We start from the raw sequence: 24980 nt of genomic DNA on the forward strand, positions 1-24980 counted from the left end.
TTGAACCCCATCCATAATTCCAAATTTCAACTAACTTACTCCAAATATCAAGTTATTTTCTCAGAGAACGGAGTAAGTCGAACTATTGCGATAACCTGAAATCTTAACTACAGATGGAAATTTTTCTTCAGTGGTGGAAATGAGCTTCCATAGCTGAAAGCTCTGCCTCCTGTTCTACTTTTAGAAACTCCAGGAACCACATGTAGGCCTGCAGCCTGAGAGCAAAGTGCTTTATTAGGATAATATGGCACTAAGGTCTTCATGATATGCATTTAACTACTGCAGAGACTCCACCCATCCTACATCCACCTGTTTGACCACTGCCCTCAGATGCTACAGGTCCAGCCAAACCAGGACTAACACACTCGGGAACAGTTTTTTCCACAAGCCATCGTTGTACTGAACACACACATCAGCACCTCTCACAGGCATGCAACACACTCTCACACATAAACACCACCACCACACAAGTCAAAGCAACCTTGCACATCTGTATAAAGCTTTAATATGTGTATAGTTGGTATTTTTAGATGTTTATTGTTAGCTACTTATTTGTTTTATTGCTATTTATTATAAATGCTGATAGGAGAATATTGCTTCTAATTTGACATAGGGATCTTGATTTAACAGCTATCCACTATTTTAATCATTGTTATATTCCTTTTGATACTCTTTTTCTACTCTTTATGCAATTCTTTCATTAACTTTTCTTGGCTAGCATCAATGACTGCGTAAAAACCTGTGCAAACTGTTTTCTGTAGTCACTGGCTCAAATCTATTCAGGGCCATTGAATTTATTTTTTGTCCTGACTAGTTGACCTAATCTTTGCACTCACCCCCTGGATATTGTAAAAACTCACACCCCTGTTTTGTAGTCATTGTAGTAAAGCACACTGTGTACTATGCAAAAGTATAACTGGATTATCTTGACGATTTGGAACAAAGCATGCGCATTTTGCTGACACAGATCATAAACAGATGAGCAGCACCTCCCCTCTGTTTGAAAGTGGTGCTGGAGCTTAGCTGCATTCCTAATATGGGCTGGAATTTCAAGATATTACACAGCCGGCGAGATGTTCAACGCAGTCGACCAACAGAGCGAATAATTGCCACCCTCTTGTGTATTTGATAAACACGTGCACACTTTGTATCTCACTGATAAATGAGAGAGACTGATGATGTTGTGGGTAATCACACATAAATCAATCTGTTATTTACCATCATTATTGCTACATATCTGACTACTATTAAGTGTATTGCGTAAAAAAAGCGGATGTCGTTATCATTTTGATGTACATTTTGCCCACAACTGGTTACAAATGAGGCTAATTCTATCGTGTCGTGAGCTGAGGTGTAGGCTATCTCTTTAACTGTGTAAAATCTTTGCGGTGTTTTGTCACGTACATCTAGTTCTGACTGGTTTGAACTGGTCTCGTGAGCATGCGCACTTGGTGTAAACAGGAAGAAACGACGTAAAGTAGGTTAAATCCACCCATAAAGAAGAGAAAATGCACGGACAGCCACGAACGAGTGTTTGGTTTTTGTTTACATATTAGCCAAACTAAATGATGATTTGTATCACCTGATAGTAATTTATATCACAGCTTGTAAAACCGATCGGGGTTTTTGTTTCGAAAAACGTGATAGATTTCTTGCGTTAGCTAACATTAGGCTCAGAGTGACGCGGTTTATTTCCACCAGGTTTGCCTGGCAGCATTCGCCTGCTGACCTACATTTGAAAATATTCCCTGGGTTCTTCGCAAATTTCGTGACTTTTGTATCGAGCGAAACCGCGAAAAATGGTTCAAAAAGAAAATACGTTGGAGACTCCTCAAGTGGATGGTGAGCCGAGCCCCAGCCCAGTCTCCGGAGAGCCTTGTGCAGAGGCCCCTGGCCCGGTGGAAGAGACTGTGATCGGAGTCGAAACGACGGGCCTCAGAAAATTTATAAGCGGAGTCGTGGAAGGTAATGTTGGAGAAAGATTATGTATGTAGTTTGGTATCGTCACATATATAAATAAATGATAAATTTGTATCTTAAAATGCAAATATGCTGGTTAATAAAAAAAAATGACCCTTTTAAAATTTCATAGGCTTACGTGTATATACAACACGATCTAGTTAATCGCATACAATCAGAAGCTAGGCGTCGAAATGCTGCAGTAATTCCGCTGTCTGACTGTACATAATGAACACAGTGCTACACTTCATGAATTTAAAATGGACGTCTTTATTTGGGCACATTCCTGAGTAATTCAGAAGATCAGTATTAAGCACATTCAAGCACGTCTGCACCAAGGGACAAATTGTCGAAGCGGCTAAGCAGCTCGCTGTGCATGCAGGAAACGCACATCAAGGACTGCAGGGTGCGTGGAAACTGAATGTCGTGTTTTCTAACGCAGGCTTTTATGGGCGGCCATGGACAATGGAACAGAGGAAAGAGCTGTTCAGGAGGTACTGTGGATCATTTAAGACTGCATGTTGACAGCATTATAGCAGGGTAACTCGGATTGTTTTAATGAGTCTGAAAAAATGATTTTCACAGGCAGCAGAAATGGGGACTGAATACATACCTTTACGCACCCAAAGATGACTGCAAACACAGAATGTTCTGGAGGGAGCTGTATTCAGTGGAGGAAGCAGGTGATTACCAAGAATGTCTTTGGGGAGAAGGGGGAATGATTGTGTGATACTTTTAAAGTGAGCCAATTGCATATTAATTATAAATGCACAATAATTTACACTTTTGTTTTTCTCCTCTCTCCTAGAGCAACTCATGACTTTAATTGGTGCTGCTAATGAGCATGGGATAGAGTTCATCTATGCCATTTCCCCTGGATTAGATATTACCTTCTCCAATCAGAAAGAGGTTTCTGCACTCAAGAGGAAACTTGATCAGGTATTGCAGCATTTTTATGAAGAACACATTAAAATCCTTCTTGATGGATATCTACAGCAGTTTTCTGTATTTTACTATGTCATTTCTTCCCTTTCAGGTTTCACACTTTGGCTGCAAGTCCTTTGCCTTACTTTTTGATGATATTGACCACAACATGTGCCCTGCTGATAAAGAAGTGTTCAGTTCTTTTGCACACGCTCAGGTTTCTATCACCAATGAAATCTACCAATATCTTGGAGAGCCTGAAACCTTCCTCTTCTGTCCTACAGGTAACTTGTTTTCCTTGTTTTTTGTACCTGCCTTATTTGCTCATTTTGTGTGTGTGTGTTTGCTCTACTTGCTCACTTATTTTTCTCACCGTCAAATTCAGAGTACTGTGGAACATTTTGCTACCCAAGTGTCCCTCAGTCCCCCTACCTCCACACAGTAGGAGAGAAGCTCCTGCCTGGCATTGATGTGCTATGGACAGGCAAGTCTAACTGCTTCCCTTGAAATTGCAAACCTATTCATACATATCTATGTTGAAGACTTAAAAAGAATAATTATTTGGATATGTTGACTTTTCTGTAGGCCCCAAAGTGGTTTCCAAAGACATCACAGTGGAGTCTATTGAAGAGGTGTCAAAAATCCTGAGAAGAGCCCCAGTAATCTGGGACAATATTCATGCCAATGATTATGACCAGAAGAGACTTTTCTTGGGTCCCTACAAGGGCCGCTCCACAGAGCTCATCCCCAGACTGAAGGGAGTCCTCACCAATCCAAACTGCGAGTTTGAATCCAACTTTGTAGCAATCCACACTTTGGCCACCTGGTACAAGTCTAATATGAACGGTGTGCGCAAGGATGTGGTCATGAGTAAGCAACAGAGACTTCTTTCTTTTGTTTGTTTATTTATTTATTCTGCAAATTTCAAAGCATACCACAGACAGAAAAGATCCAGCTTGAAATGAGTGGGTAAAACGCCTAATAGCAGATACCACAAGGCTCACCCTAGATGTGCTAGAGAGAATAAAATGTACTTCATTAAGCAATAAGGAAGGAGGGGGAAAAAATGAAGATCAGTATCAAATAATTTCATCAAAACCCTTTATGCCTTTGAGGCAAAGGGGTGATTTAACAAAAATAAAACACACAGGGTTTAGAAAATTTGGGTGGGGGTGTACTTATAGTTAGCTGGGGAAATAAAACACCTGATGTAAGGTTTATCGAAACTAGGAAAAAATTTCTGCAGTCTGGTTTTAATATATTGTACATTTATTTAAGCTAAGTAATGCTTATACAAGCGCACATGGAGTGAAATGAATCCTGAGCATTGGATTTCTTAAATGCCTTTCATTAAGTTTAGGCCTCAGCTCCTCATGTCAAAGTCTGAAGTCATGGGTTGGTACACAATCTTTAGTTACAAGGATTTTAAAGTTTCCAAAAGTGTCATTATCAGTATAATGCTTATTTTATGTTGATGCCGTATAATCTCTCAGTATGAAGTTACTGTCTTCTTGCACTGAAATCCAGATTATTAATGGATGTACTTCTCTGCTTTTTCTCTCCCCACCTTGCCCCTTTACCAGCTGATGGTGAGGACAGCACCGTTTCTATCCAGATTAAGTTGGAGAATGAAGGCAGTGATGAAGAACTTGAGACAGACATGCTCTATAGCCCACAACTTGCTCTAAAATTGGCTCTCACAGAATGGCTTGGGGAGTTTGGTGTGCCTCACCAATACAACAGTAAGTTTAATCTCCATAATGTAATTTTTTTTGTTAATAGAGTTTTTAGCAGCATCACCTGAAATGCCTAAAAACCATACTGTATGCACTGACACTCTGTTCTCCCAGGCCGGCAGGTGCCTCAGAGTGGTGCCAAAGGCACGGGCATAGATGTGTCATCCATGACTGCTCCCTCTCTTTGCTCCTCAACAACGGTCACAACTGTGTTCCAGCAGCCCATCATGTCCCCAGCAATGCCTCCTCTGTGCCTGGATCCAATCTCACTTCCTTTGGCAAAAAGACCTCAGGAGGAAGAGGAGGTGGAGTTTGCAATATGACACAGTTGTAGCACTTGTGTGACCTTAACGAGTACTTTTAGCAATCAAGTTTTCTGTTCATGCAGCTCATCACCCAATAAAAGAACCATTGGGTCATTGATTAAACGGCTAATAATTAAAGTATTTGTCCTCTCTTTATAGTCTGGTACAATCCAGACAGATTGTACCAGACTATAAAGGCTATCTACAGGTACTTTAACTTTTTACTGGGCATGTGCAGGTGGAGGTGGAAAAGAAGGATTCAGATGAGGAGCCCATGGAGATGGTGGTTGAGAAGCAAGATGAGGCAGAGCCAGAAGCCGAAGTCGACCCAGAAGAGAAGCATGCAGGTCCTATTTTAGCTGACAAGATGGCCGAGGACCTCAAACCTATGGATACAGACAAAGAGAGTCTAGCAGAGTCCAAATCCCCTGAGGAGTCAATTCAAGAGGACTCTGGTAGTGATATCGCCCCTATGCAGACAGATGATCAGCTCAAACAGGTGCTGCAAACATTAGTGAGTCATTTCTCCTTTATATCTGCATTTGAAGGCAAAAACCAAATTAAAATGCTTGCAAAGTCTCATTGCTGATTTGGGTCCACAGGAAGTGTTTGTACCAGGGCCCAACGAAAAGGCGCTGTTCACAGCAGAGCCTCTTACCCTGGAGGACCTGTGCTTGCTGGCAGAGCTCTTTTATCTGCCTTACGAACATGGACCCAAGGCCATGCAAATGTTAAAGGAGTTCAACTGGCTAAGAGCCAACAGCAGCGTCGTTAGTGTCAACTGCAAGAGGAGAGAATCTGAAAAGGTGGGTGAATTTACTGAAATGTGCACATGGAGTGTGTTCAGAAGGAGGTCCATTAGATGGCTAGTCTGTTATCAACTAACCACGCTGTTCATGGTGCAGAAAACAAAATGGTGGCTGTGTAGTACCCATACTGCCCATTGGGTGGTGTGGTTATGACAGCAAATGGTGTGCTTGCACTAGATTTTAGTGCTGTGCTTTTTGTGTAAACTATAGCTTCCCTTTCTATGCAGCTTGTTTTGCTTTTAGTTACATATTCACACGCCACAGTGGAAAGGTACAGTTGTAAATAATTTCAACACTCTCATGGCCTTTTGGGACACTTGTATATGATGTCATAAGTGGCATGAATGCTTTTTGTTTTGGGGTTTTTGTTTTTTTTTTTTTTGTTTTTTTGTCCTGCTACCACAAGTAAGAACTCGGAAGTGGTTTAATGCTTGCCTTTTCCACCAGTATTTATCTTTTTCAAACACTGTGTTGAACACAGGTGACCGAATGGCAGTCACGGGCAGAAAAGTTTGAGGAGATGTGCTGCTCAGTCATCCAGCTGTTCACACGGCTATCTAATACAGCTAACCGCACCATCCTGTATGACCTCTACCCTTACCTCTGGGACATCAAGAGCATCATTTCTATGGTCAAGTCTTTTGTCCAGTGGCTCGGTATGTATAAGGGGAACCACGGGGTCCTTATTCTTAGAGAGCAGTAGTTTAGCGTAGAGTCCATTCAAGTGTTGTAATCCTTTACCATTCTCAGAAACACAGTTGCATACAAATTACTAAAGCACATCATTAAAAAAAATGAAAGAACAAACAGTGTAATGATGGATCATTTAGCTGCATGGTTTCCATTCTAGACCTGGACTATGTTATTTTAAGAATGATATGAAACAACAATCTGAATAACAGTAATATTTCTAATCTTCTGCATCAGTTAATGTAGGGTTAGTTTTTGGCAAATATTCCCAGCTGAAATTGGTAGCAGGTTATTAGATTAGTTTAGAAATGGGTTAGGTCAAATGCATCACATTTAAATGGATATAAATCTATTAATTGCTCTTTAATTTGTTGATTTTTTTTCTTCTTTTTTCTAATCTGACTGAATGCTGCTTGCACTGCTGCTGTGCTCCCTTTTTATTCCACAACAATTTGCTCCATGTTTGTCTAAACTGAGTATCTGTGGAGAAAATGTCCCAGCAGGGTTACTGTTGCTTGCTGTGTATCCAGTAACATCACTGCTGCGTTCCCACACAGACACTTGCTTCCATTTCTCCGTCTGTGGGGATGGGCACAGGGGGAAATCCCAACCCCCTCCCTTCCTCCATGCCCTAGCGCGCACGCGAGCTTGGAGAGCAAGTTGACTGACTCACTGTGGAAGGCCATTCTGGTGCATAAACAAGGAATCAGAAATATCTAAATTGTCCTTAATATGAATCACATGCATATATTACAAGAAGTCTTACACTGTTGCCTCACTGAGTAATCTCTACCATGAGGTTGATGGATTTTTAAGCTACTGAATCATGTGCTCACTCTGTATCAGAGTAGAATGCATCACATTGTAAAAGAGGATATTCTTTCTTTCCCTCCCACTTTCATCTCTCTCTATCTTAAATTACTCTTTCAGGTGATGTCCTGTGATACAGCATGAGTGACATGGAGTCTTCTCATGATATCTCCATCTTTTTATGGAGTGTTTGTTTGTTAGTCTGAAGCACCAGCATGGCCTGTAGGTTACTCCCTGTAATCCAGTTTCATTCACAGGTTTCTGTCCTGTCCGGCTATATGGTAAAGCTGAGGTCTCTGGCCCACAGTACACAGCAGGCAGCATACCCACACTGGCAAATCCACATTAAAAGTCCACACTGCTGGCTTGATGCTTCAGTAAATGGTCTTAAATGCTCAAGCCTCACCAAAGAAGTTAAAGCCCCATAAATATAGTTACCTGCATGAAGTTCCCAAATATTGACTTCTGCTTTTGCTATTAGTATTCATTTCATCAGTCCCCATATTTTCCCCCCTAGTGGAAGCTGTGCAGCCGGCACTTAGTCACAACCTCCCTGGTTATTGTACTGAGAACACTTACTAATAACTATTTTCTACTGTTTTCTCCCTTCACTATGTACAGATGGAAGAATCCACAGTACAAGTTTCTACTGCTATTGGATCGACAGTGGCCGATGTATGCACATGCAGGCGTTGTCTCTTTCTTATGTTCATGTATCAAATTGATCTTTGTAGTTTTATTTTAAAGCTAAAAATTTAAAAGTAAAGGAATGATTTGGAGGAAAGCAAGCTGCCCTCTGGATGAAGTCACATTTTGCGCAGCGATTTTAAAGTCTGAATACTAAGTGTTAACTCCCAAATTTCTCTTTGGCAGCACCTCTCTAACTTGGTTTTTTTGTTTCTGTCAGTAGGCCTGTAGAATTGGCTCAGACCAGCCAGATGCACTCACTCAAGGGACCTTACACTTGGTTTTATTTATATTTAATATGTAATATTTCTGAGTGGACTCACCCTAAAAGGGGGGGGGGGGGGGCAGAAAGACAAAAGAACAAATGTTCCATGTTGTTCTGCATAAATGTCACAGTGCTGGATCGGTGCAGTTGCACTACATAATCGGCTAGTCTTTTGCGGTACCCTTTGTGGTTTTTAATCTGGATATCCAGGTTCCCAGTTCCTTCCTTTGGGTGCATCTGTATGCTGTGTTGTCAGTTCATCAAAGGAAATGTTTTAGGTATCAGGGAGAGATTCACATGTAAAGCACTGTTAGGTGTCCTGCACGCGCGCTGCATTTGTCGGGTCACATGACAGGGCTTCTTGTCAACCAGGGGTTGGTTTTTATTAGTGATTTGAATCAGAAGCTTGCTCATTTGTCTTTATATTGATTGGGTTTTAATAATAAGCTGAGAGGTCCTTTAAGTCTGGAAATGCTGGTCATGCTGCCTCTCGTCTTCCTGGTTTTTAATGACTTGTGCTACCCCGTCATGTGACAAGGCAGATAAAATGAGAATGTGACTTCACACGAGGTGCTAATATCAGTGGGGTGACGGCAGCTAAAGCTTACTTTGGTAGCCCATAGACAGATTTTATTTTATTTTTTATTCCCCCCCGCCCCCCCTCTCTGTATTGGTCATGAAGTCTGTCAGCTTCTCAAATGAGAATTACCCTCCTGAAACACTTAAAATGAAAGACCTGCATCAAATAACTTGCCACGTGGACACCATGTCACATGGAGCTTTTGGGTAACGTTTTGCATTGGCACAGAGCATTTACAAAGGTGCAGAGCAGTTTTTTGTAAAAGGAATGTGCATCTTGCACCAGATTCCTTCTAGCATATATAAGCTTTAGATGCTTGAGCCCCATTTGATTGTAAAATATATTCTCTACATATAATTCCAAATTGGGTCCTTTTTTTATGTTTTAATGATTTAAAAAAAATTAAAATTAAAATTCATCAATATTTTGCTATTAGATACATATGACCCCCTTCATTCTCATCTCCCCACTCCCTTCATCTGTATCAGAGAGCCCCATCCTGTGGTAACAATGTCCGCTTGGCTCTGCTCCTAACAGGGTGTCGTAGTCAGTCCTCAGCACAGTTCCTTAGAGGAGACCAAGAGCCATGGGCCTTTAGGGGAGGTCTAGCAGGAGAGTTCCAGGTATCTAATGCACCGAATTTACAGCAATCAAATGGAAAAAAAGAGAAAAAAAGAGTGCTGTGAGCAAAGACGACGATGGTATTATGTGCGTAGGTATGAAGGGGTTTGGTCTGTCAAAGGTGAGCTGATTGCAGTGAGTTATGCTCACGACATCCAGGCTCCATCCCCTCCACTTGATCCCCAAATATGTTTGTGCCCTGGCATTACTTTGGGATATTGGCAGTATGTGTGAGGGGAGTGGGTGACCTGAATTCCATCCTGGGAGGGGGAAAAAGAAAAACTTAAAGCCAGTGTTTGGCGTGGCATCTTCTGATTGTGTTGCTGCTTCTGATCAATTTTGGTTTCTTTCAGCAACTGCCGAAGGAGATGCTGCTTTTCCCTGGCGCATGCAGCGCAAGCGAGTATGGTTAGGTTTTATTTTCATGACATATCATTTCTTTGCAGGAAAGCACAGCGCTCAAAGCCAGCCCTTTGCGAGCGCACGCGCAAGCATCGCAGCGCCAGCGAGAACGCAAGCGCGTACGCGATGAGAGAACTCCATGATTAAACACATCAGTCCAGTCTAAAATGGTGTTTCCAGCCCAGACTCCCAATGGCAACCAAAATGCTGTTGAGTGACTCAGTTGGCAATCATTTAATTCCCCGTTTTGGGTTTTTTGTTGCTTGGAGTTCTCTCGGTCTTTCTGCGCTAGCATCATTATTTTTCTCAACAGGAGGGTCCTGCGCAGCGAAGTATTGCGATGCCTTACAAAAGGGAAAGGAGCATCTCCTTCAGCCAGTAAAACCTTAGTCAGACCAAAACAAGAACCTTTTTTTCTTTTTGTTATGTTTGCAAATGTCTGTTTGTAGTTGGTGCTGTGTTTCTTTAGCGAAAATGAGAAAGATGTGAGGTTTGCTCTTGTTGTCCACTGTCAGGTCAACAAGGAACAACACTTTGTAGTCTGAGGACAACTTAAGTATATAAAGTACTTTTCTGTCTTTAGTTCCTTTTGGGTTGATAGTGGTTCAACTTGGCAAACACACAGTGAGGCAGTCAGCCAGACTAGCACGATACCTTTTCCCTGTGAAACTGACCCTCCTTATTTTGATATCCACAGCGATTGTTGCCAATAGATGGGGCAAACGATCTTTTCTACCAACCTCCACCTTCATTGCCAACCTCAAAAATCTATACCATAAGGCCGTACTTTCCCAAAGATGAGGTGAGATACTTGTTGTTGTTTGGTTGTTTGTTTGTTTTTTTTAGTTAAGCCACACTCCTGTAGTCCTTTTATAACAGTTGTCAAGCACGGCAAAACTGTCTTAGTATTACCATAAAAAGCTGGAATGTCTTGGAGGGAATTTCTTTAGGTTTGGCACATGTTTGCTTGTTAAATGTCACAAAACAGTTTGTCACCAGACCTCAGATATTCGTATAAGTATCCTGTCTTCTTCCCCTCATTTCTCATAAGTGTGATGTGACAAAATAATGAAGTTGCAACATGTCTGTGTCTTGGACATCCACATGTTTTGTATGAAATTGATTTACTTCTGGAAAATCCCTTCTAACTAATATGTGACCATATTTTGTATTTAGTCACCTATTTAGTTCCTCTGAGTCTTTATTACATTATCTAGCAAAAACCCCACCCTATAAGCAGTTTTTGCCAGGCCTTCAGCACTTTTTCAAATTTTGATGACCATGAAGCTGCGTATGGCCGACATGCGTTGAACACATTAAAACAAATGAAACAAAAAATGAGACGGCAACATTGCATTCGCAGGGGATGTTTAAATTTAAAAAAAAAAATGTGGGATTTATTATAAATATTGGATTTTTGTCTTTATATTGATTGTAGTGAAAAGCTACAAAAGTCTGGACCAATATTAATGTAAACTGCAAGCTGAGTAATTCGCAGAATCCATATAACTTATGAGCCACTTATTCAAGTAGAGTTAAAGTTGCTAAACTTGGTGTCAACGCAACTGTTTCATTAACAGCTGTTATCGGTCTCATTATGCAGACTGCAGTCTATAAAATATGTAAAGAGATGTACTGTGAAGGCTCGGAGGATGTACCATTCTCTGATGACGATCCTGACCTCATAGGAGACAGGTAAGAAAAGGGACATGCATTTGTTTGCAGTCAACACATTTCCCCATTCAGTGACTTATTAAGGCTTTAATCTGTGTTCACAGGTTAGTAGGAGGTCTCCTGACACTAAGTTCAGACTATGGGTTTGTGTTGGAGGATGATGAAGGGATCTGTGGTTATGCTCTCGGCACCGTAGATGTTAAACCCTTTATCAAGAAATGCAAGTTGAGCTGGATTCCCTTCATGCAAGAGAAATACCACAAACCTGACTGTGATAAGGACCTCACAGAGGCTGAGGTATGCTTATAATCCATTTCTTTCTATCATAATATTGAGTGTCATGATTGTGCGTCCTTTTATTAAGATTACTAAAGCACTCTTTCATTATTGTAGAAGATGATACTGAGTTTCCATGAAGAGGAGGAGGGTCTGCCGGACTCTTTCCTCTCCAACTTTCCCTCTCTCATCAAGGTTGACATTCACGCCAAAGTCACTGACCCCAGTGTGGCCAAAAGCATGATGGGCTGTCTGTTATCTTCTCTTAAGGCCAACGGTAGGTAGCAGCCAACCCTGTCTTTAGCCTCCTGCCTCATAACCACTCCATAGAAGTATTGATTCATTAAGTTTATTTTTCAAGTTTTAGTGAAGTGGAAAACAAAGGTTCACTTATCTAGATGTAATGTGTGCATGAGGCCAAAGTCCAAAACGACAAGATTAGAAGCCTACATGACTCTGTTTTTTATCATAAAGGCTTCTTTACCCTTTTTTAGATTTAATGTAAATAAACCAAGGGTAGTGAAGTTTGGTTCTCTTTTCTGTGTCCTTTCTCTCTCAGGATCCCACGGCGCGTTCTGTAAGGTTCGACAGACTGATAAGCGAATGTTGGACTTCTATAGTAAGCTGGGATGCTTTGAAGTGGCCAAAATGGAGGGCTTTCCTAAAGACGTCATCATTATGGGCCGTAGCCTTTGAAGAAACATCCTGCGACAATAACAAACAGAGCGAGTTGACATAGTTTAAACGTGTTTGCTACCTTCATGAGAAAAAACTTTCATGGTGATTTTTATACCACGTTACCAATCTGGGCTCTTTTTAGGATTTGTGTGGAAGCACAGTGGATGCCTGTGCCCCCCTTAGATGTTTTGGCTCTACTGGATTCAGCACGTCAAAGGCCAAGGAGTGATCTGTAATCTCTTTCACTCAGTAACACACAAGTGGGACCCCTTCTCTGATCCCACTATTCCTTCCTAGGAGGAAGGAAGGAAAGAGGAAGGAAGAGATGACTCCTTGAGACCTTCTTAACCCACCTCCTATTTTTTTTTCTCTTTTTTCTTTTTTCTTTTTTTTTTTTAAATCCAGTGGCCATTACATTAATTTTACCCGCATGCCTGAAATCAGCGTCTGTATCTGAAGGTGAAGGCTGAGCTGTGAAATGAGGGTAGCCCGCATCTAGTGTCGTAACTACCGCTACATCCTGCTTTCCCAGATGTGACATGGAGAAATGGTATAGTCGTTGGCTTAGGTGGAACATCTTTATGCAGGATGTGAAGTGCTGTTTGAGAGTTTGCCTTTCGTTTTCACATCATGGTATTTTCGGTCGCTCCACCACATACTTGGAGATGGATGCCTTTTAGGTAGCGTGTTTCTGACAAAATTGATCTGAAGCACTGTGTGTGTACACATGAAGGGTGAACAGTTGTAGCTTTTTAAGGTTTTGCCAAGCCCTGAATTAAATTGTTGCCACAGGCCAACAAAGAAAACGTCAAAGAGGAGGTCCTTTTGAATTTCTGTTCTAGTAGTAGACATTTGGAAAGCAATAAAAGCTTTCATGTGTTCATTAACATGTTTTTCAGCCATTGCCTTTTTGTTCCTTGCCTTATCATTTTAGCTTTATAATTTCAAACACGGCTAGAGATGGCACGTTGGCCTCGTTGTTTTTCAAATTCCAGAGATGTAGCCTCACACTCACAGTAACGCGTCTTGGTTTTTGCTCTACCAGATCCATAACGCAAGCACAGAAACCCCTCAGTAAACCTAAGCTGACTAAAAAGCTGATATTGTACCATTTTTAGTTAAGTTAATTCTACATTTATCTAATATTGTTGAAATGTTTGTCTTTCTAACTTTGCGTAGTTAAAATGTCAAGTTTACCACAGTTTGTTTCGTTCCTGTTTGAAAGCACGAATGTTTAAATCAACACTTCCTGAGAGTAGTACACCACGGGACCAAAATGTGTTAGGCTTTTTGCGTTGCTTTGTTTTTTTTCTTTTGGTTGAAATGATGAAGAATCCGAAATCTTCTGTTCTTCCACTAATATGAAACTGCTCATTTCACCAGACCCGACTGGCAAATTCACTCGTGTCATCCCTTAATGCTTTGTTTCAGCGTTGCATACCAGTAAATGTATTCTCAGCTGCGCTTCAGCGAGACGCTCTTGGGATCACTGAGGTTGTTGAATCCTGTCACCAAATGTGAAAATGGCAATGGTTTCAACACTGTTTAGTTCAGTTGACGGGGTTTGGAGTAGAAATTTATACCCTTCCTCCCTCACAAGCTCTTCATTGAATGTGTTTTTAAGTCAAAGCTATAATTTGCTTTTATGAATCTGTTTTTGTTTTTCTTTTAAAAAGCACTTTCACTCATAGGAGTGTTTAACCGGTTAACTGAGGATCTGTGGTTGTTACTCAGTAGCTGCCTGCCAATGTGATGTTCTGAAACTGTGCATTTATAATGTGCATGAGTTGTAATGGATTTGTTGTGGCAGATGCTAGGAAAAAAAAAATAACCTCATCTTCATGCTACATAGAGGAAGAAGCATGCCACTCAGCCCTATGAGTATAATACTGTTGTTCTCGGACAGTCTGTAAACTCTGTCGATCATAAAGTGTTATTTTGTTTTCTATATTGAAACTGCTGCCAGCAAACTGACGCTGGTTTAGTTAATCCCTTGTCCTGTACAGCCGTTTTACCTGTCAGCCAGGTGTGAAACTCGCCCACGGGATCTGCTATCTGTCTGCTGAAACAGCAGTATAATTTTCACACTTGTCTTAAATGGTTCATTTTGCAGTTTGCTGATGCTTGAGCTTTCTCCTCTGCCAACTAGATTTGATTAATACTTGGCTGTGAAAGAGAAAGGGCTCCAGTTGTAGATTTTCAGTTAAGGGGTGGGGGGATCATTAAAGTGACAGTTTTCCATTGTAAAGTTTGTATGTAAAGTATATAAAATGGAAAAACTAATAAACGATAAGTGACTGTTGCTTTGTGTCCTGTGCACCACTTTTTATGTAAAAATAAATAAATAAATAAATAAATAAATAAATAAATAAAAATAAATATATATATATATATATATATATATATATATATATATATATATATATATATATATATATATATATATATATATATATATATATATATATATATATATATATATATTTCTTTTTTTTAAATACCTGTCTGCAGTGAAAGATTTCATGTAAGGTTTTTAGAAGTAAAGGGAAAGTAATATCTTTACATAAAGGAATACTGACCTGTTCAGATGGGTCAGAAGTGACCTTTGGTTTAATATCCTTGTTAAAAGAATCTTTATTGCAAACAATTATGTAATAATCAACAGCCAGTGGTTAGGTACACCTGTTCAACTAGTCATTAAGGCAAATATCTAATCGGCCAATCACATGGCAGCAACTCAGTGCCTTTAGGCATGTAGACATGGTCAAGACACCTGCTCAAAATCAAACCAAGCATCAGAATGGAGCTAAAAGGTGATTTATTTATTTATTTATTTATTTTTGTGACTTGAAATGTGCAATCTGTGATGCCAGACTGGCTGGGCTGAGTATTCAGAAGCTGGTTATCTACTGCGATTTTTCCCTAAGTAATTTCTAGGGTTTATAGAAAGTGGTTTTAAAAATAAAAATCAGTGAGTAGCAGTTTTTTGTTTGTTTTTTTTTTACGTAGAAATGACTTGTTGAGGTCGGAGGAGAATAGCCAGACTGCTTTTGAGCTGATATGAAAACAACCATAACCACTGATTTACAACCAGTGTGTGCACAAGAGCATCTCTGAACACTGAAGCAGATGGCTTACAGCAGCAGAAGACCATGCTGGGGTGCCACTCATGTCAAGTAAGGACAGGAACCCAAGGCTGCAAGTTACATGGGATTGCCAGAACTGGAAAAAACGTTCTGGATTTCTGCTGCAACATTTGTAACGGTATGATCAGAATTTGGCATTAAAAAGCTGAAAGCACGAGCTCATTCCTGCCTTGTATCAAAGATTCAGGCTCCTGGTGGTGTAATGGTGTGACGGATGTTTTCTCTGCGCACTTTGGGCCCCTTAGTACCAACTGAGCATCATTTTAACACCACAGTCTGAGTATTGCTGCTGACCATGTCCATCCATGACCCCAGTGTGTCCATTTTTGATGTCTGCTTCCAGGATAACACTCGATGTCACAAAGCTCAAATCATCTCAAACTGGTATCTTGAACATGACACTGAGTTCACTGCTCTTAAATGGCCTCCACAGTCACCAGATTTCAACAACAGAGCACCTCTGGGATGTGACGGAACATGAGATTCCCATCATGGATGTGCAGCAACTGTGTGGTGCTGTCATGTCAATATGGACCAAAATCTCTGAGGAAGGTTTCCCCCTGGGTGAATCTATGTCACGAAGACAGCTCTGAAGGGACTAAGTCTAAGCAGATATTATTAGCATTAGCAGATGGTATTGTTTACCTTATTATAATATTCTATATTTCACTGTATTTTACATTAAGTTCAATAGTTTTTAAGTTTATTAGCTACCGCTGTGAATCAGCTCAGGTAAATGAGAAGTTCATCACGTGTTTTACTCAGTCAGCGCCTGATTTCTGTAAAAGGAGGCACGGGCGCGCACTGATGACGTGTCAGGCACGCGTGTAGGCTGCGACGTGCTTGTTATTTATCGTGGAGAGCTCATTAGATAGGAAAGCGCCAGCAGAATACTTATCTTTTACCGCTTCTGCAAAATGTCTTTCCACGACGATGAATCCTCGGACGTCGGACTGAGCGGTCAATCCAGGCTGGAGAGCTTCCTGTTCAGTAAGGGCCTGTTAAACAGTCTGTCAGAGATGCTCTGTGGGCGCACACGTGGGTTTCTGCTGTGATGTTCCTACAGAAATTTCTCCCTCCTTGTTTTACTGGGGATTTTGTTTTGGGTTGTTTTGTTTTGGCGGGTTTTTTTGTTAATAAAAACCGCTGTCATTTAATTGCCGGTCTTGCTGTTATTCCAGGTTGCGAGCTGTCCTCCAGAGTACCTTTCTACACTTTCCAAGGAGATGAGGAGGAGGACCTGGAGCACTTCGTTGAACTCAGAACAGTATGTACAGTTTTGTTATCATCATTGGGATTTACCAGCGGCACGAACACACCAGTCAGTCACACTTTAGTCTGTCCGCAACAGTGATGTTCGGTGATTGCTGCAGGTTTGCTTGGGTAACGGTGCCAAGGAGGAGAGCAATGTGGTGGAGGTGACAGCCATGAACCATCAAGGAAAGACGATCTCGGTGCCCATTGCCAACCTTCACATCAAGTGTCTCCCCATGGTGTGTAAACTGAGGCTGATGTGCCACACAGCTGAAGTTTGATCTGTCTTAACTTTGATGCTTTCTGTCCTCAGGTGAGTCTGGGAGATTTTGAGCTGAAAGCCCCAGTCACCATCCGACTCAAGGCCGGCACAGGGCCAGTTTCTGTCAGTGGGCTACACCTTATTGGTAATACTCTACTTTCTTTGTGCTTTAACACTTTAACACTGCCAGTACTGATATTCTAAGAAGCTCACTGACAATATCTCATCAGTTTTCAGCCCCTTCATTGTATTTATATCAAAATGATAGTAATCAGTGAATAATAGGAACTGATCCAATTTATGAATGTTAATGCAGGTACTCTGCTTTTCAAACTGAGTTGGCTGACCCAAATAAACATGCAGCAGGAATTTTGTATTTTTATTTGTAGCGGATTATAAAAAATTGAATTCCTCTGCTTGACATTTAAGGAAGTTAATTAGAGTAATGCTTGGCTGCAGTTGATTGGTTGACCTATTGGTCTATATTAGGGACGGGCAACAGTTTTTCGCAGTGTGACGTGGATAAAATAAAGCAAAGAGCCAGACATTCAAACGTCTAAGTTCCAATATGTCGCCCCTAACCCTGAATTATTCTAAACTGCATGAATTTTGGTAGGCATAACATGTAAGAATAATGTCCTTGTTTCAAAAATCAAGAGCTTTCTTCTAGAAAGTTTGGATAAAACAATCTGCTGAAATCCTGTGTCAGCTTTTAATTTTCTATATTTTTTAAGTGTTTAAAAAATATTAAAGTGAAGGCGTTGTAATTAATAACTGGGGAAAAATGATTTGCACACAAGTGAAAGCAGTGCCGAACAACATCTATAAATATGGATCCTCATTTTTATTTATTTTATTTATTTGCTGGGAGGCAGGGCTTGTTTAGTTTGCCTTAAACTCTTCCCCCCATGAAGATGACGTTTAACCAACTCCTCCGTAACTTTAACAAAGAGTTTTGACCTCTCAGTATGTATCGCTATCGTCATTTGAAGACTGTAACAGTAGGCTCCAGCTTATTCATCGTACTTTTAAAAGAACGTTTACTCAAATTAAGTCCCCCTACCCCCGAGACGTTTCCCCTCTCATACAAGAGCCTTCTTCAGTTCTACAAGCTGATTGGGAATCCCAGGTATTTAACCTCCACTGGGGTTATCACCTTGGAGGCGGTCCTGACACTTCTACGTGAACCTGAAAATCAAGCTCAGTTGCCTTAGGCTTAAGTGCTTAACACCTGTGATATTTTGAAAAAGATCTTTTTTACCTCACAGCTTTTGAAAAACGACAGTCTAAAGCGGCGGCTTCGGGATCCAAATGCATCCTCAATACAGATGAATGCCATGAACGTCCTGTATAGTGAAACACCTGGAGTAACCTTGGTGCTCCCTCACCCTGCTAGACAAAAGGTTAAATATGTCTCTGGGCAATAAAACTTTGTAAAAGAAATCTGCAACTTACATCTTACAACTTTATTTCTTCTGCTGTTTCAAGTTGGTGTGTGCGTGAGGGTCAACTGTGAGGGCACACTCAATAAAGCGACCTTGCTGGCCCTTAAAGAGTTCACCATCTTCTATTTTTTTTTTTTTAATCTTTTGTTCTTTCAATATGAAACAAAATAACAGAACATTTAAGGGCCGAGTCTCGCACACGCAGTCGAGATGGTGGTACCGGGATTCGGTGTAACACGGTGAGCTGACATTTTCTCCTGATCTTCTCAGCCTCACAGGTCGAAGACTCCGATTTGTCTGAGGAAGAAGATGAGGAGGAGGAAGAAGAAGAGGAAGAGCTGCCTGCTATCAAACCAGCAAAGAAGAAGCAGAAGCAGTAGGCGGAGGATTCACCGATGGATTTTTTTATTTTATTTTATTTTTCCTGAAATGGCTCACTCTCTGATGCATTTTAAGAAATAACACTTTTTTTGTACCAGACGGACACATTTTACAAAGTTCCCACTTCTTCCACACCGGCCGCGTGAACGCTGTGTGTGGTGGCAGCTAATGGTGCAGTCGGAGGAATCACGACGGGCTCTGATGTTCTCGCCTCTCCTCGGTTTCTCACTGCGAGCGTTGCAGCAGTGTAACTCGCTTGTAGAAGAACTGTTTTGGTTTTATTTTTGCTACCCACAGTTTTATACTGTATATAATTCAGTCACCACTGAAGGTAGTGGAAGAGGTGTCCTTTTTACCACCAGCGGATCCCGGTATTGTTTAAAAAGGCCGATGTGGTAAAAAATAAATAAAAACGTTGTCATCCACTTGTCAGGTGTTCCAGCTCAAACCGAGTGGTGCAGACGGATGATGAAGTGCGTACGTCTTGATTCGTAGGAGTGTCACCCGATTCCTGCCAGTTGTAATATCAGATTACTGTTTTTCTACGTGATGTTTCAATCCTAAATGTGAAGATTTGTACTTACAGTCAGAACAAGAAAGCAGTTTTGTCCAAATAAATGAGAAATCCCAGCACAATAAATAAAATCCACAGTTTGTCTGTTTGTGGTTTGCTTTCTGTTAGCTCAGAAACTTTGTACAATTTAGGCCAGCGCTGCTTTGTTTTTGTTGTTCTCCAAAAGTTGATTCTGTTCATCTGGACGTAGCGTTTTCAGTGGGAGAAAGTTTTCATCACTCATCCAAGTGACTTCTTCAGTCTCAGCTGACTGCAGGGTTCATGTTGAATTTGCGTAATTATGATGAAGGAACTGACCTCCCAGCCCATTGTTCCTTCAGTGGTGCTGGTTTCAGTCATTATGCAAATGTACTGTTTATAAGAGTGGGGAAACCAGCAGTCAGCTGAGACTGAAGAAGTCACTTGGATGAGTGAAAAAAACATTTCTCCCACTGAAAACGCTACGTCCAGATGAACAGAATCATCTTTTGGAGCTTTACTTACCTGGATGATTGAGCATGCATCAAGATGTTTTTTTTGTTTTTGTTTTTTCCTCAAATGTCTTTGTTAAAGCTCCTGAAACTACAGCCATCTGAAATATTCTTATTAGCTCAGAGCTGAACCTCTCCTTAAAGTCTTGTCTAGCACATCTTAAAGATTCTCAGTGTGGTCAGCATCTGTGGTCCAGTCTATGTGTCTCATGCTTACTGATCCTACTACTACTACTACTGCCCGTCACCGCTCCCAGGGTATGGGCTGCCAAAGGTAGGTCTCCAGAGATTTCTGTCCTGGGCCATTCTTTCCAGCTGTAGCCCATCTTTTTTGCCAGCCCTCGAGGCCTGGAGTTCAACACCTGTGGCATAAAGCATACCCTACCCAGCACCATCTTCTCTTCCTGATTTCTTCCTCTACTGAGAGTTGACAGGTTCCTTTCCATAGTTTGATGTTACTGATTGGGTCTGGCCAGCGAATGTGGAGAAACCTGAGACAGCTGTTGAGAAATGTCTGGATTTTTCTTTTTGAGGTTTTATTTGTCTTCCAGGTTTCAGTCCCGTAGAGCAGTACTGACTTTACATTGGAGTTGAACAGTTGGATCTTGGTAGTCAGGGTCAGCTCTCTCCAGAGGACTTCCACTAAGGATGATTGGGATGTAAAAGGCTGGATCAGGAAGCTGATCCGGCCTTTTACAATTTAAGCCTGATAAATCTCAACATTGTCATCTTGGAATATGCCCAATGCTGTCAGGAAAGAAAGAAAAAAGGTCAATCCCAAATATTCAGGCAGCTGAAGCTAGACCTCTAGTCTAATAGGAGACTCTTATCTGCTCTCTCCAGTAAAAAGAAACGTGGTGGCATTTATTTTGCCGGACAGTGCATATTCAGTTCCAAAGTATATCTCTTTAACTGTAATAAAGGTTTTCAAAATGATCATATCCAAAACTCAATTTGGCAGAAAGGAAGTAAAAGCAACAAACAAGCAACAGAGAAATACAAAATAGAACCACAAGCAAAAAGACGGGTCCATAAAAATTCATCCAACTGCAGTTAACTCTAGCCTGCGCAACAGTACTCGCCAGGTTGTCCATAAACCACCAACAATAGAGAGATCGGGGTGTATGAAGGGTGAGAATGAAAACAGTGAGGACAGTAAAAGTTTTATGAAGGCAGAAACAGTCAGGTTGCATCCTGAATTAGCTTCATATTATCTGCAAGTCTACTTTTGTGTGAAGGCACGATCTTTGCAGGGTAGCTGGAGCAAACTGTTGAACCTGCAGGTCAGAGCCACCTCACTCAACCTCACTGATGTCCATTGTGCTTAGAATATATCTGAATATACAGCCTTTGAGAGCTTCCTCATCACACATAATGCACTTTTGAAGGTGTTTCTTAAAATGCTTCACTGTATAAGAGTTTATCTGAATGATAACGGTCGTTTGCCAGTAAACCATTCAAAGTCCATTCAAAAGTTGTCAGTCAGCGAGCATAAAGATAAGACAAGAGGAAAAGGACGTCATTGGTGAACCTGACTCAACTGTCAGCTGGACGTGCTTTGTTCGCTATATCAAGCCAAGCAGCACCTCTGAGGATGAAACATGAGGACAATGTGAAAGTGCAAAAACCTGCAGTCCCTAAATTGGCCACTTGTATGTCTGTTTTTTTGTTTGTTTGTTTTTTGTTTTTTTTTAATGTATTCAATACTCACAGACTATCAAAATGAAACCACTTACAGCCCGGTATTTGCCACTGGATGTTTCTTCGTTCCTTTGATTTGTAATACCATGTGACACATCATCACCACACCCATCTAGTTAGAAAAACATCCATTTATGTGTTCTTAAGAGCTTTAAACAGATAAGGTACCTGGACTTCTGTAAGTATGTGAAGACGTTTCACCTCTCATAAAAGAGGCGTCTTCAGTTCTAAAAACAAAAGGTGGAGAGTCCCAGGTAGCAGGTTTGCCAGAGAAGCTCATGAGAATTTTCTTCAAGAATGACCCACCAGTGCCCTTCAAATCCAGCCATATCTTTAGAAATAAACACTATATCCCGAGAAAAAAACTCCCAAATACAAGCTAAATGAGACAGTGTATGCTGTGCATCGCAGTGAGGAGTGCTTGGATTGCTACACAGGAGAGACCAGACAGCCACTCCACAAACACATGGCTCAACATAGAAGAGCCGCCTCAGCTGTACACCTGCACTTAAAGTATAAAGGTCATCTATGTCCTCCTTTACTGTGAACGACCATCATTGAACAGAGGTGGTGTTTCAAGACACCAACTGTCAGCCGCCTACAATGCAGTCTTTGAGAACCCTTCCTACGCACTTCAAACCCGATTCAGACTTAGCCTCAGGTGACCTCAAAGGTCACATTATATAGTAGGGCAAGGTTCACAGTGGTTTCACACTTAACCCCCAGTGATGGTAATCACCAACGCCTTTTTCCACACCTTGATTCATGTGATGACACACATGATCAACAGCAGGTCAACAACCACCTCCAAAGGGGACAACCCCCACTAAGGGTTAAATACCTGAGACTCTCCACCTTTTGTTTTTAGAATTGAAGAAGCCTCTTGGATGAGAGGTGAAATGTCTTCACACACTTAAAGAAGTCCATTTGCCTTCTTTTTTCAAGCCTTTAAGACTACCATGAACTGGAGAACCTACACAGCCATGCATACCAAGTGGTTACTTGCAAAATACATAAACTGCTGTCCAAAGTTTTGCCAACTTATTTTTTTATAGTGAGTTGGAAATTGTAAAATCCTTTTAAACACAGACATCTATACTGATCATCTCTGCACAGTGATGGGCAGCAGTCCCACAGAAGAAAAGCTGAGGGAGTGAGGGAGTGATTGCTTACAAGCAGCACTGCCAGATGTCCGAAAGAGGCTAACGCCACCACAAGCTATGCTGCCGCTACGGTGACTTGAGAAATGGGCACCTGTGCAGCTCCCTTGATGGCAGCTTTCTGCTACCTGCAGACCAGTAAAGCCATCTTTTTCTCTAGTCTGTGAGGGGAAAAGACAACACATGCACTAACCCCACATGACGTTACATTACCTGCTCTGGATTTTGGATGAGTGTATGTGTCACACCTTTTGGGAAGATTCACCAGATTCCACACCACTACAGTTTAAAAACCTCGGTGATGCGTCACACAGCAAATCAGCGTGTAACAGTCTTCCAACTAGTTAATGTCACCTTCACTCGGAGCAGGTGGTGCTGCTTCTTATTTTCTGACTCATAAACCACATCCAACTGGTCGGTGCTGAGTGGGAGTTTTGTGAACCTTTGCAGCACTTTTATTGCTTATCAGGGTTTTATGGTCCAGCATCTGCGTGGTGCATTAAACGCTCACTTTCAAGTAGAGGTTACAGCTGTGTCCAGAGCAGCGCTGGGTCTGTAACAATATACTGACTAACACAGGGAGGCCAAATCTACTGCCGAAACCCTCCTTATCGTCACAGACATTCGAGGGACAGTGGAAGTATATCATCATTTTTTTTCACTGAAACACTTTTTCGCGTAAATTTAATATACTTGCATCCGATTTCACAAGGGATCACCACACCGGTGTTGCCACACCAAGTAGCTCTGCATGTTTAGTTTGACAGATTTCTTTTTTACGCCAGATGCCCTTCCTGATGTAAATCCAGAGGAATTTCTGTCTCCTCCCAGGTAAATGTGTAAGCCACATGGCTGATTTGTGATTTTATTCATTGTTAGTCACCAGTGAGTGGAAAGTATCATGAAGTACAATGGAGAAAGCATCCAGCTTGATCTTTGCCAAAGCTTAGCTCACCATAGAAATGGCTGATGCTGAGTCACTAATTTCTTTCATTAGCTCATTGAAAGCTAATGAAACAGAAAGCTGCTGGTGGATGACGCTGGGCCTCACGGGTGGGGAAAAGAGGCACTGATACGTGTTGGGACTGAGCAGGTTAAATAAGTAATTTGACTAAGTTTAATGAACATGATTTTTATAGGGCAAATTTAAAAAAAGAAAAAAATGTTATTGTGATGACATTTACTTTGCTAAAATTTAACTTTAATTCATTTGGCATTATGAGATTTTTTCTGCTTATGAAGATGGGCGCTCAAAACGCATCTGAGAACCACTGGCATATGAAGAGATCACACAACATAGCATCAGTCTTCACTGCCGGAACAGGACTCTTTAAAATATGACTATATCCCGCAAACGTGCAGTTTGGATCGTAGCTCTAGACCCTGCTGAACTTGGAGGTCCTGGACAAACCATGTCTGACATGCATTGACCGGAGAGGTCATAGTTCAGCTGTGCTGGTAATGAAGGAAGTGTCATTTGTCAGCCCACAGCTGTTCACCATTTCTCTGACCCGATCCTGCATGAACTGGACGATTATTAACCCTACGAAGGCTCATTCATCTATGATGATAACCCAGGCCTAATCTGAACCATATGCTATCGGAAAATGTTAATTATTTTTTTTGGTTGTCCTGCAAAGTGTTGTCAATCAGGACACAAAGCGACAGGCCTCGGAGGGCTAAATAGTTTGGCTTGTTTTCCAAAACCACTGTAGTGAGAACTATGTAAAAACGGCATTAATGACTAACATCTGTAGCCTATTCCTATCTAAAATATATTCTCCTGTAAAACAAACACTAATAATGAATAAATATTTAAATCAGAAACTGTATCAAGTTCCTTATATTTATGACTTTTTCTGGTTTTTATGTATTATATATGATAAATTTACCATATGTTGTGTTATATATGCATAGATCATAGATAAAACATAGCTAAAGTATATTTTGCTATCAAATAAAAATGGATATATAGTAAGATAAACTAGCCCTTTATTGTCATTGCACATAAATATCTGTTTACAAATACTGAAGATACACAACAGAAATAAAAAGGGAAGACATGTTTGAAAACAAAAATGATAAGAAATATCCAATTTAATACATCGCTTACTTGAAAAATAAAATATGTGTTCTGTTCATTTAGCTAATTAATTAAAAGTGCATGGATC

The 24980-nt window shown here is 40.9% G+C and overlaps 2 protein-coding genes across 5 annotated transcripts; both read left to right on the plus strand.

The window, feature by feature from the left end:
• Positions 1-1457: 1457 nt before the first annotated feature.
• oga (O-GlcNAcase) lies at positions 1458-14719 on the plus strand. 4 transcript variants are annotated; one of them, XM_063492262.1, is made up of 19 exons: positions 1458-1965; positions 2402-2453; positions 2545-2642; positions 2768-2898; positions 2996-3167; positions 3269-3367; positions 3469-3753; positions 4467-4625; positions 4734-4924; positions 5163-5438; positions 5527-5730; positions 6215-6389; positions 7855-7908; positions 9303-9388; positions 10486-10590; positions 11392-11483; positions 11567-11759; positions 11856-12015; positions 12298-14719. In XM_063492262.1, exons 1-19 carry the CDS (start codon positions 1800-1802, stop codon positions 12432-12434), a joined length of 2835 nt encoding a protein of 944 aa, XP_063348332.1. In that variant the 5' UTR covers positions 1458-1799; the 3' UTR covers positions 12435-14719. The 4 variants fall into 4 exon arrangements, with proteins under 4 accessions (XP_063348332.1, XP_063348334.1, XP_063348335.1 ...); XM_063492264.1 differs by having other exon boundaries at positions 5163-5423; XM_063492265.1 differs by lacking the exon at positions 7855-7908.
• A 1668-nt stretch (positions 14720-16387) lies between these two features.
• On the plus strand, positions 16388-19618 carry npm3 (nucleophosmin/nucleoplasmin, 3). Its single transcript, XM_063491438.1, has 5 exons — positions 16388-16552; positions 16744-16829; positions 16936-17055; positions 17130-17223; positions 18794-19618. Exons 1-5 carry the CDS (start codon positions 16480-16482, stop codon positions 18901-18903), a joined length of 483 nt encoding a protein of 160 aa, XP_063347508.1. The 5' UTR covers positions 16388-16479; the 3' UTR covers positions 18904-19618.
• The last annotated feature ends 5362 nt before the right edge of the window (positions 19619-24980 follow it).

Source organism: Pelmatolapia mariae, linkage group LG13 (genome assembly GCF_036321145.2).
Source record: "Pelmatolapia mariae isolate MD_Pm_ZW linkage group LG13, Pm_UMD_F_2, whole genome shotgun sequence".
Classification (NCBI taxonomy): domain Eukaryota; kingdom Metazoa; phylum Chordata; class Actinopteri; order Cichliformes; family Cichlidae; genus Pelmatolapia; species Pelmatolapia mariae.

Bases quoted from the DNA above. Each gene is read 5' to 3' on its own strand.
- npm3 (XM_063491438.1), top strand. From the start codon at position 16,480: ATGTCTTTCCACGACGATGAATCCTCGGACGTCGGACTGAGCGGTCAA. The intron at 16,830-16,935 runs GTATGTACAGTT...TGATTGCTGCAG, and splicing joins ACTTCGTTGAACTCAGAACA to GTTTGCTTGGGTAACGGTGC. The intron at 17,224-18,793 runs GTAATACTCTAC...TGATCTTCTCAG, and splicing joins CAGTGGGCTACACCTTATTG to CCTCACAGGTCGAAGACTCC.
- oga (XM_063492262.1), top strand. From the start codon at position 1,800: ATGGTTCAAAAAGAAAATACGTTGGAGACTCCTCAAGTGGATGGTGAG. The intron at 4,626-4,733 runs GTAAGTTTAATC...CTGTTCTCCCAG, and splicing joins TGTGCCTCACCAATACAACA to GCCGGCAGGTGCCTCAGAGT. The intron at 4,925-5,162 runs GTGGAGTTTGCA...GGGCATGTGCAG, and splicing joins GACCTCAGGAGGAAGAGGAG to GTGGAGGTGGAAAAGAAGGA.